Here is a 12,403-nt window from a genome sequence, read left to right on the forward strand (position 1 = left end):
ATCCTTGCATTGTGTCAATTTTTCTGGTTGCTGCTATTATTATTATTATTATTATTATTATTATTATTATTATTATTATTGACACAAAGACACAGTATGACACAACAAATGAGATATATATGCTGGATTTTACTATTATTATTATTATTATTGAAGGCTCCGTAATGCTTCGCCTTTCCTCCACTTCTCATCTTCTCCCCATGGGAGGAAAACGAAGGCCAGCCAGAACCATCTCTGCCTTGTCTTGTCTTCTTTCTTTTCCAATCTTTTCTGAAACTTTTCCGTCTGGTGGGAATGACCTCGCTTGACTGCGTGGCCTTATCTTTTTGGAAGGGGTGGATCTATCCCTGCTGCCCCGTTATCTCCGATGCACAGAAAAGCCCTGTGTTTGTGTTCTCTGTGTTCCCTCTGAAGAAGAAGGCGGCTTTCTTCTTCCCCAAAGTTATTTACCTCCCCATGCCTTTGGTTGTGGTGGCTATAGACCAGGCCTGGGCCAACTTCGGCCCTCCGGGTGTTCTGGACTTCAACTCCCACAATTCCACAGATATATATACACACTCCATTTGCTTCACAACCTCCATGCAGATACCCTCACTGATTGACTTTGCAAACTTCACGGCTACTCAGTGCTATTCAAGCTTGCTAACTGTAACATTTGCACTTGCTTCAAACAAACAAGGGTCCTTTCTCCCACCCTGGACATCATTCCGCAGAGAGTGCCTCCAGGCCAACAACAGCCAAGCTACCTCTATGCTGAGACCCTTACTGATGGACATTATTCCACAGATATAATAATAATGATAATGATAATAATAATAATGATAATAATAAATAAAACACTCAGACCCTTACTGATGGACATTATTCCACAGATATTATAATAATAATGATGATAATAATAATAATAATAATAATAATAATAATAAATAAAACACTCAGACCCTTACTGATGGGCATTATTCCACAGATATAATAATAATATAATAATAAAGGAAACCTTTACCTTTATAATAATAATAATAATAATAATAATAATAATAATAATAATAATAATAAATAAAACATCCAGACCCTTACTGATGGACATTTGCACTTTCTTCAACCAAACAAGGGTTCTTTCTCCCACCCTGGACATCATTCCGCAGATGGTGCCTCCAGGCAACAACAGCCAAGCTACCTCTATGCAGAGACCCTTACTGATGGACATTATTCCACAGATATAATAATAATAATAATAATAATAATAATAATAATAATAATAATAATAATAACATCACACAGTCCTAGACACTTGGGAAGTGTTCGACTTGTGATTTTGTGATATGAAATCCAGCATATCTATCCTGTTTGCTGTGTCATAATAAAATAATAATAATAATAATAATAATAATAATAATAATAATAATAAATGTGGGAGTTGGAGTCCAAAACACCTGGAGGGCCCAAGTTGGCCCAATGCATGCTTTAGGAGAAGCATTATCTGTCCAAATATACCCTATTCTGCAAATAATATCCCATTCCCAAACAATAAAACAAACCAGGTGAATTCTAGCCCTTTATCTCTGCCTCTGGCCCCCCTTTTGCAAGGCTTTGATGGCTCTTGTCTAGCAAAAAGCGGGGAGCTGTCACTTGCTCTGCCTCCCTTGGTCTCCCAGTCGGTGGGAAAGTTTGGGTCTGTTGCTATTTTCTGGCTCTTATCGGGGCCGTTTATCGCGGAGCTCTTGTCTACATGCCTTGCCGTTTGGATAGTCCAGGGTCTCTCTCTTGGCAGCTGAGGAAGAGGGAAAAAAACACACACACATATCTTCGGAATATATAGATAGAGCTAGATTTGGGAGTTAGTCTGAGAAGAGGAAAAAAATATTGCAAGATCAAGAGAAAGGTTTATTGTTCCGAAGCTGGAAGGATGTTTAATTGGAGAGTAAATGGTCAAATCATGGCACAGAAGGCGGCTGCATTGGGTTGATTATTAGGCCCCTATCTAATAATAACAATAACAATAACAATAATAATAATAATAATACTTTTAGGATGTTTACTCGGGAGAGTAAATGGTCAAATCATGGCACAGAAGGCGGCTGCATTGGGTTGATTATTAGGCCCCCATCTAATAATAATAATAATAATAATAATAATAATAATAATAATAATAATACTTTTAGGATGTTTACTCGGGAGAGTAAATGGTCAAATCATGGCACAGAAGGCGGCTGCATTGGGTTGATTATTAGGCCCCCATCTAATAATAATAATAATAATAATAATAATAATAATAATAATACTTTTAGGATGTTTATTCAGGAGAGTAAATGGTCAAATCATGGCACAGAAGGCGGCTGCATTGGGTTGATTATTAGGCCCCCATCTAATAATAATAATAATAATAATAATAATAATAATAATAATAATAATACTTTTAGGATGTTTATTCAGGAGAGTAAATGGTCAAATCATGGCACAGAAGGCGGCTGCATTGGGTTGATTATTAGGCCCCCATCTAATAATAATAATAATGGCAGAAACCAGTACAGGTGGTCCCGGTGGTGATCGGCACATTGGGTGCCGTGCCAAAAGATCTCAGCCGGCATTTGGAAACAATAGACTTTGACAAAATCACGATCTGCCAACTGCAAAAGGCCACCCTACTGGGATCTGTACGCATCATCCGAAAATACATCACACAGTCCTAGACACGGGAAGTGTTCGACTTGTGATTTTGTGATACGAAATCCAGCATATCTATCTTGTTTGCTGTGTCATAAAATAATAATAATAATAATAATAATAATAATAATAATAATAATAATAATAATACTTTTATAATAATAAAAATAATGGCAAGATCAAGAGAAAGGTTTATTGTTCCGAAGGTGGAAGAATGTTTAATCAGAGAGTAAATGGTCAAATCATGGCACAGAAGGCGGATGGATTGGGTTGATTATTAAGCCCCCACCTAATAATAATAATAATAATAATAATAATAATAATAATAATAATACTTTTATAATAATAATAAAAATGGCAAGATCAGGAGAAAGGTTTATTGTTCCAAAGGTGGAAGGATGTTTAATTGGAGAGTAAATGGTCAAATCATGGCACAGAAGGCAGATGGGTTGGGTTGATTATTAGGCCCCCATCTACACGGACATATCATGCAGTTTGAAATAATAATAATAATAATAATAATAATAATAATAATAATAATAATAATAATAATTTATTTCTAGACTGCCCTCTCTCCCCAGACGTTATATGGTCAGAATAGACTCATATAACCCAGTGGTACACTGTCTAGAACTAATAAATAACTAGAACTGCAAGGAGAGGCACCTAAGAAATGCATTGTATTATATTATATTGTATTATATTAATTTAAGGAGCCCCCAATGGCACAGCATGTTAAAGCGCTGAGCTGCTGAACTTGCAGACTGAAAGGTTAGCAGTTCAAATACGGGGAGCGGAATGAGCGCCTGCTGTTAGCCCCAGCTTCTGCCAACCTAGCAGTTTGAAAACATGCAAATGTGAGTAGATCAATAGGTACTGCTTCGGCGGGAAGGTAATAGCACTCCATGCAGTCATGCCAACCTAGCAGTTAAAAAATATGCAAATGTGAGTAGATCGATAGGTACCGCTCCGGCGGGAAGGTAACGGTGCTCCATGCTGTTAGGAATTGTGGGAGTTGCAGTCCAAAACACCTGGAGGGTCGAATTTTGCCCATGCCTGCTGTAGATGCACCCCAATGTTGCTGGACTTGGGTTGCAATTGCTGACCAAGCCCCAAAGCTATCTGCCTTTGGGATCTGTAGTGTCCTCAAGGGCTCAGGTAGGAAAGGTGAGATGACAAGAAGCAGTAGCCAGAGCTGCAAAGAACAAAGGTCAGCGTGAATAGCGGAAGCCAAAGATCAAAAGGAGGCCATGGATAAAAATCTAAGGTCAGGACTTGAACTTGGCAACTGAAGATGGCAAGGGTTGTGTTTCTACCTGTAAACTTACCTGGGCTTTCCGATTTCCCAAGGAGGCCTTTCTCGTCATCATTCCAACACCCTCAGTGCACCTTTCTACACTATAGGTTTAATGCACTTTGACACCACTTTTATATATACAGTAGAGTCTCACTTATCCAACATAAATGGGCCGGCAGAATGTTGGATAAGCGAATATGTTGGATAATAAGGAGAGATTAAGAAAAAGCCTATTAAACATCAAAATAGGTTATGATTTTACAAATTAAGCACCAAAACATCATGTTATACAACAAATTTGACAGAAAAAGTAGTTCATTACACATTAATGCTATGTAGTAATTACTGTATTTATGAATTTAGCACCAAAATATCATGATATATTGAAAACATTGACTACAAAAATGCGTTGGATAATCCAGAACGTTGGATAAGTGAGTGTTGGATAAGTGAGACTCTATTGTATTACTGGATCCTTCTCTTCCAAAATACATAGAAAAATATGTCATATATATACATATGTATGAATGTATGTATGTATGTATATAGAGAGAGTTAAGCTATCTCTGAAATTAGAATCAGCACCTTGGAAAGTGCCTTTTGAGCCTCAATTCAAAACCCGGAGTGGATATCCTGCCCCGTTGGAATGGAACCCATCATTCTAGGGGTGCATTTTCTTAGGGAAATACTGCCTTGTTCTTCCTTATACACGTTACCAGATCCTTCTCCAAAATACATAGAAAAATATTATATATGTGTGTGTGTGTGTGTGTGTGTATGAGCTATCTCTAAAATTAGAATTAGCACCTTGGAAAGTGCCTTTTGAGCCTCAATTCAAAACCCGGAGTGGATATCCTGCCCCGTTGGAATGGAGCCCATCATTCTAGGGGTGCATTTTCTTAGGGAAACATTGCCTTGTTACCGGATCCTTCGTCTCCAAAATACATAGAAAAATATATCATATATAGTTGAGTTATCTCTGAAATTAGAATCAGCACCTTGGAAAGTGCCTTTTGAGCCTCAATTCAAAACCTGGAGTGGATATCCTGCCCGTTGGAATGGAGCCCATCATTCTAGGGGTGCATTCTAGGGAAACGTTGCCTTGTTCTTCCTTATACACTTTACTGGACCCTTTTCCTCCAAAATACATAGAAAAATAGTATATATGAGTATCTATATCCCCCCTTCCATTAACCGACAGGGCGGAGGGAGTGCCAGTTAGCATCTGCCCAGAGTTAACTTTGCCTCCACATCTCCGATTAGCGCAACGCCTGCCTTGCAATCGCTACCATTTTCGTAAAAAAAAGAAATCCATCCCTTATTTTTATTTTAAATCAAACGGAGTACGTATGGGGAGGGGGCTGTGTGTGGGGGGGCCCAGTTAATCGGTCTCGGCAGAGTCTCTTGGAAGCGGGCGGGCAGGCGCCTTTTCCCGGGCTCGTCCCCTTCCCTGCCAAAGCCAGCCTTCAGTAATTCAGTTTTTTAAAGCATGAAAAAAGGGAGTTGATGAAATTCCGCTATCAGCACCGAGCCAATATGCAAAATATCTCGCCGAGAATCAAATAGCTATTATGTTTTCATTTCCATTTCGGCGTATTTGCTTAATGAAGAATAGACAGATCAGGCCGGCGGAGGGAGCCTGCGTGAGGTGATAAAACCCTTCTAGGCTCCCAGCAAAATCCCACGGAAAGAAAGAAAGAAGGAAAGAAGGAAGGAAGGAAAGAAGAATGGATGGAAGGAAGGAAGGAAGGAAGGAAAGAAAGAAAGAAAGAAGCATGGATGGATGGATGGAAGGAAAGAAAGAAAGAAGGAAGGAAAGATGGATTTATGGAAAAGAAAGAAAGAAGGAAGGAAAGATGGATGGATGGAAAGAAAGAGACAGAGAGAGAGAGAGAGAGAGAGAAGCATGGATGGATGGATAGAAGGATAGAAGGAAAGAAAGAAGGATGGAAGGAAGGAAAGAAAGAAGGAAGGAAAGAAGGATGGATGGATGGATGGATGATGGAAGGAAAGAAGCATGGATGGATGGATGGATAGAAGGAAAGAAAGAAGGATGAATGGATGGAAGGAAGGATAGAAGGAAAGAAAGAAGGATGGAAGGAAGGAAGGAAGGAAAGAAGCATGGACAGGTGGATGGAAGGAAGGAAGGAAGGAAGGAAGGAAGGAAGGAAGGAAGGAAGGAAGGAAGGAAGGAAGGAAAGAAGCATGGACGGATGGATGGATGGCTGGATGGAAGGAAGGAAAGAAGCATGGATGGATGGATGGATGGATGGCTGGATGGAAGGAAGGAAAGAAGCATGGATGGATGGATGGATGAATGGATGGATGGATAGAAGGAAAGAAAGAAGGAAGGAAGGAAAGAAGCATGGATGGAAGGAAGGAAGGAAGGAAGGAAGGAAGGAAGGACGGAAGGAAGGAAGGAAAGAAGCATGGATGGATGGAAGGAAGGAAAGAAGCATGGATGGATGGATGGATGGATGAATGGATGGATAGAGGGAAGAAAGAAGGAAGGAAGGAAAGAAGCATGGACGGATGGATGGATGGAAGGAAGGAAGGAAGGAAGGAAGGAAAGAAGCATGGATGGATGGATGGCTGGATGGATGGAAGGAAGGAAAGAAGCATGGATGGATGGATGGATAGAAGGAAAGAAAGAAGGAAGGAAGGAAAGAAGCATGGACGGATGGATGGAAGGAAGGAAGGAAGGAAAGAAGCATGGATGGAAGGAAGGAAAGAAGCATGGATGGATGGATGGATAGATGAATGGATGGATGGATAGAAGGAAAGAAAGAAGGAAGGAAGGAAAGAAGCATGGACGGATGGATGGATGGAAGGAAGGAAGGAAGGAAGGAAGGAAGGAAGGAAGGAAGGAAGGAAGGAAGGAAAGAAGCATGGATGGATGGATGGAAGGAAGGAAAGAAGCATGGATGGATGGATGGATAGATGAATGGATGGATGGATAGAAGGAAAGAAAGAAGGAAGGAAGGAAAGAAGCATGGACGGATGGATGGAAGAAAGGAAGGAAGGAAAGAAGCATGGATGGATGGATGGAAGGAAGGAAAGAAGCATGGATGGATGGATGGATAGATGAATGGATGGATGGATAGAAGGAAAGAAAGAAGGAAGGAAGGAAAGAAGCATGGACGGATGGATGGATGGATGGAAGGAAGGAAGGAAGGAAGGAAGGAAGGAAGGAAGGAAGGAAGGAAAGAAGCATGGATGGATGGATGGATGGCTGGATGGAAGGAAGGAAGGAAAGAAGCATGGATGGATGGATGGATAGAAGGAAAGAAAGAAGGAAGGAAGGAAGGAAAGAAGCATGGATGGATGGATGGATGGATGGATAGAAGGAAAGAAAGAAGGAAGGAAGGAAGGAAAGAAGCATGGACGGATGGAAGGAAGGAAGGAAGGAAGGAAGGAAGGAAGGAAGGAAGGAAGGAAGGAAGGAAGGAAGGAAAGAAGCATGGATGGATGGCTGGATGGAAGGAAGGAAGGAAGCATGGATGGATGGAAGGAAGGAAGGAAGGAAGGAAGGAAGGAAGGAAGGAAGGAAGGAAGGAAAGAAGCATGGATGGATGGATGGCTGGATGGAAGGAAGGAAAGAAGCATGGATGGATGGATGGATGGATAGAAGGAAAGAAAGAAGGAAGGAAGGAAGGAAAGAAGCATGGACGGATGGATGGAAGGAAGGAAAGAAGCATGGATGGATGAATGGATGGATGGATAGAAGGAAAGAAAGAAGGAAGGAAGGAAAGAAGCATGGATGGATGGATGGATGAATGGATGGATGGATAGAAGGAAAGAAAGAAGGAAGGAAGGAAAGAAGCATGGATGGATGGATGGATGAATGGATGGATGGATAGAAGGAAGGAAGGAAGGAAGCATGGACGGATGGATGGAAGGAAGGAAGGAAGGAAGGAAGGAAGGAAGGAAGGAAGGAAAGAAGCATGGATGGATGGATGGATGGAAGGAAGGAAGGAAGGAAGGAAGGAAGGAAGGAAGGAAGGAAAGAAAGAAAGAAAGAAAAGAAAGAAAGAAAGAAAGAAAGAAAGAAAGAAGGAAGGGATCGTATATCTTGCAATTGGGGAACTCATTGGCATTCTTTGGGGCTACTTATATCCCTCTCATGCTGGGATATATAGTCCTAATGGTAGAATTAGAATCTCAGGGATATATCATCTCAAGGAATGCCAGCTCACCATTGTGTGCATGCATGGGACTATATGTCCATATGTCTCTCAATTGGAGAATTCATTGGCACTTCTTGGGACTATTTACATCCCTCTCGTGCTGGGATATGTGGTTCTAATGGTAGAATTAGAATCTCAGGTACTGTATATAGTCGAGTATAAGCCGACCCGAATATAAGCCGAGGCACCTAATTTTATCACAAAAAAACTGGGAAAACATTGACTCCAGTATAAGCCGAGGTTGGTAAATTTCAGAAATAAAAAATAGATACCAATTAAGTAACATTAATTGAGGCATCAGTAGGTTAAATGTTTTTGAATATTTACATAAAGCTCAAATTTAAGATAAGACTGTCCAACTCTGATCAAATCATTCTTCTCGTCTTCTTCAATGTAAATGTGCTTATGTATCTTTTTAATAATAATAGAGTAAAATAATACAGTAGAGTCTCATCCAACATTCACTTATCCAACATTCTGGATTATCCAACGCATTTTTGTAGTCAATGTTTTCAATATATCGTGATGTTTTGGTGCTGAATTCGTAATTACTATGTAGCATTACTGTTTTGGTGCTTAACTTGTAAAATCATAACCTATTTTGATGTTTAATGGGCTTTTTCTTAATATCTCCTTATTATCCAACATATTCGCTTATCCAACATTCTGCCGGCCCATTTATGTTGGATAAGTGAGACTCTACTGTACATGTAATAATAATAATAAATACAGGAAAATAATACATGTAATAATAAATAGAGTAAAATAATAAATGCAATAATAATAATAATAAGATCAGTGTGAAATAATAAGTGTATTAATAATAATAAAAATAGAGTAAAATAAATGTAATAGTAGCAACAATAATAGAGAAAAATAATAAATGTAATAATACCAATAATACCAATAGAGAAAAATAATAAATGTACCATATATTCTCGAGTATAAGCTGACCCAAATATAAGCCAACGAGGACCCTCACCCGAGTATAAGCCGAGGGGGGCTTCTTCAGTCTTAAAAAAAAGGCTGAAAAACTAGGCTTATAATCGAGTATATACAGTATATATAATCCCAAGGAATGCCGGCCCACCATTGTGTGCATACATGGGACTATATATCCAAAGTCTCTCAACTCATTGACATTCCTTGGGACTATTTACATCCCTCTCGTGCTGGGATATGTAGTCCTAATGACAGAATAGAATCGCGGGTATATATCGTCCCAAGAGATGCCGCGCCACCCTGTTGTTGCCCCTCTTTCTCCCCAATTGAGGGGTCTCAATGCCCTCTTATCTGTCTCCGAAGGGGCCTTTCACCGCCAAGGGACTCCAGAGCCCATCATCCCCCGCTGTCGAGGGGAGGGGTCCTCTCCCAGCCTCCAGGCCCTGTCTATTTACGCGGCAGAACAAAGGCCCCCCTAATCGAGACAAAGCCGGCGACAATGAGCGTGAAGAAAGGGGCTGCGGCGGAAAGAGGGAGGCAATTTATTCTAATTCTACTAATTTCAGTTCCAGCACAATTAAAAAGGCTCTGATAATATTCAGAAACAATCGCCGGCTAACAAATCGGGTTCGCTCGCTGTAAATGAAACATCGTTAGGCTAATTTCCCCTTTCACGCCTGCCTGCCTTGCCTTGCCTGCGCCACGCCGGCTCTGATAAAGTTAACCCGCTCCATCCGGATGGGGCGCACACAAAAGACCTATTTTCCTACAACTACAACTCCCAGCATTGCGTGGCACTGAGTGCACACACAAAAGACCTATTTTCCAATCACACACACACTTATATATGGTATTCATATAGGTACTGACTTGTTTCACATGCTTGCGTTCTACCACTGGTTGTAGTTTGAAGCCTGGAGACCTTGGGAAACTACAACTCCCAGCATTGCATGGCATTGAGTGCACACACAAAAGTCCTATTTTCTTACAACTACAACTCCCAGCATTGCATGGCACTGAGTGCACACACAAAAGTCCTATTTTCTTACAACTACAACTCCCAGCATTGCATGGCATTGAGTGCACACACAAAAGTCCTATTTTCTTACAACTACAACTCCCAGCAAATTGCACACCAATGGAGAGAGAAAGGAACACTGGGATGTCTGTGGTGGAGGAAATACAGCATATTTTCCCCGAAAAATTAGGTGGTGGGCAGGATGGTGTTTGCGGGGGACATTGGCAGGGCTCTTGGACATGTTCACAGTGCTCCCATAACCTGTAATGTCATTGGTGGGAGTGTGATTGATGTCTCCTGCATAGTGGGAGCTATAGCTATTTGTAGAGCCTGTGTGTGTGTGTAGATGAAAATTTCTGCAAAGAATGCCAATCCCGGCTGAATTTTCCGCCTCTTGCTTTCCTTTAGGCACCTTTGGCGAGATGGAGGAAGGCGAGGAGGCACCCTTGCAGGACAGCGCCAGCAGCCAATTGGAGAAGGAGGGCGGGGCTTCCGACCCGGACGGCGACAGTTCCGCAGAAGGCGATTCGCCCGCTTCCCCTTGCAGCGAAAGTGAGCCCCGCCTTTCTTTTTGGCACTGAAAACCCTTCAAAACTATTTTGCTGTCATTCCATCTAGTGACTATCTAAACTACAAATCCCTGGTTCCATAGGATGTAGCCATGACTGTGTTATAATAATGTTTTAACGTTGAATTCTCCCCTTCTCGTAACTCTATCCAAACTACAAATCCCAGGATTCCATAGGATGCAGTCATGGACTAGTAGAGTGTGTTATAATAATATTATGATTTTATAGTACTTTGAATTCCCCACTTCTCGTAACTCTATCCAAACTGCAGATCCCAGGATTCCATAGGATGCAGCCATGATTGTGTTATAATAATATTATAATTTTATAGTACTTGGAATTCTCCACTTATCGTACTCTATCCAAACTACACATCCCAGGATTCCGTAGGATGCATCCTTGACTATTATAGTGTTATAATAATATTATAATAATTGTATAGTACTTGGAATTCTCCATCTCCAGCCCCTCTGACTAAACTACAAATCCCAGGATACCGTAGAATGCAGCCATGACTCTCATAGTGTTTTGTTTATTATTATTATTATTATTATTATTATTATTATTATTATTATTATTTATAGTATTTGGAATTCTCCACCTCCAGTGCCCCTGACCAAACTACAAATCCCAGGATTTCGTAGGATGCAGCCATGACTATTATAGTGTGTTATAATATTATTATGATTTTATAGTACTTGGAATTCCCCACCTCTCGTAACTCTGACCAAACTACAAATCCCAGGATTCCGTAGGATGCAACCATGACTATTATAGTGTTATAATAATATAGTATAATTGTATAGTACTTGGAATTTTCCACCTCTGACGCCTCTGACTAAACTACAAATCCCAGGATACCGTAGAATGCAGCCATGACTATCATAGTGTTTTTATTATTATTATTATTATTATTATTATTATTATTATTATTATTATTTATAGTATTTGGAATTCTCCATCTCCAGTGCCTCTGACCAAACTACAAATCCCAGGATTCCGTAGGATGCAGCCATGGACTATTATAGTGTGTTATAATAATAATATGATTTTATAATACTTGGAATTCCCCACCTCTCGTAACTCTGACCAAACTACAAATCCCAGGATTCCATACGATGCAGCCATGACTATTATAGTGTTACAGACATGACTATTACAGTGTTATAACAATATCATAATAATTGGATAGTACTTGGAATTCTCCACTTCTGGCACTCCTGACCAAACTACAAATCCCAGGATTCTATAGGATGCAGCCATAGGGCTTAATGATATTGCTATCACTCTGCAGTGTGAAAAAGGCCTTAGATGAAAAAAAGACTACTTTAATTATTCTATCTGTCCATGCTCAGAGGCACTCTTGGTTACTGTAAAAGCAGATCTTCCAAGAAAATGCCATTAATGGAAATGCTATAATATTTTTGGGGCTGCGTTGGCGTAGTTTAAAAAAAGGCAATGCGGGGAGATAGAGGTATGAAAAATTAGCCATAGTGTGAAGAAAGCAGATAAGGAGAAGCTTATATTAACTGCCTTTTAAAACTGTTTTAAAGGAACTTCTTAATGAGTTTGTTTGTTTGATTTTCTTTAAACCAATGTAAATTGATCATGAAATGAGAAATTCCTAATATTCATTTACGTCCCATTTTCCAGCCGGGATTAAATCTGTAAATAATCCAATTTGCAAAAATAATAATAATAAAATAAATGGCTGTATTTTAAATGC

The 12,403-nt window shown here is 40.0% G+C and overlaps 1 protein-coding gene across 2 annotated transcripts in view; it reads left to right on the forward strand.

The window, feature by feature from the left end:
- Positions 1 to 12,403, forward strand: part of zfpm1 (zinc finger protein, FOG family member 1) — a 104,192-nt gene that overhangs the window by 39,198 nt on the left and 52,591 nt on the right. For both annotated transcript variants that reach the window (XM_062961644.1, XM_062961643.1), the window contains exon 2: positions 10,517 to 10,660. In XM_062961644.1, the coding sequence (XP_062817714.1) occupies positions 10,517 to 10,660 (144 nt within the window). The remainder of the gene's footprint in view (positions 1 to 10,516; positions 10,661 to 12,403) is intronic.

Source organism: Anolis carolinensis, unplaced genomic scaffold (assembly GCF_035594765.1).
Source record: "Anolis carolinensis isolate JA03-04 unplaced genomic scaffold, rAnoCar3.1.pri scaffold_9, whole genome shotgun sequence".
In the NCBI taxonomy this organism is placed as follows: domain Eukaryota; kingdom Metazoa; phylum Chordata; class Lepidosauria; order Squamata; family Dactyloidae; genus Anolis; species Anolis carolinensis.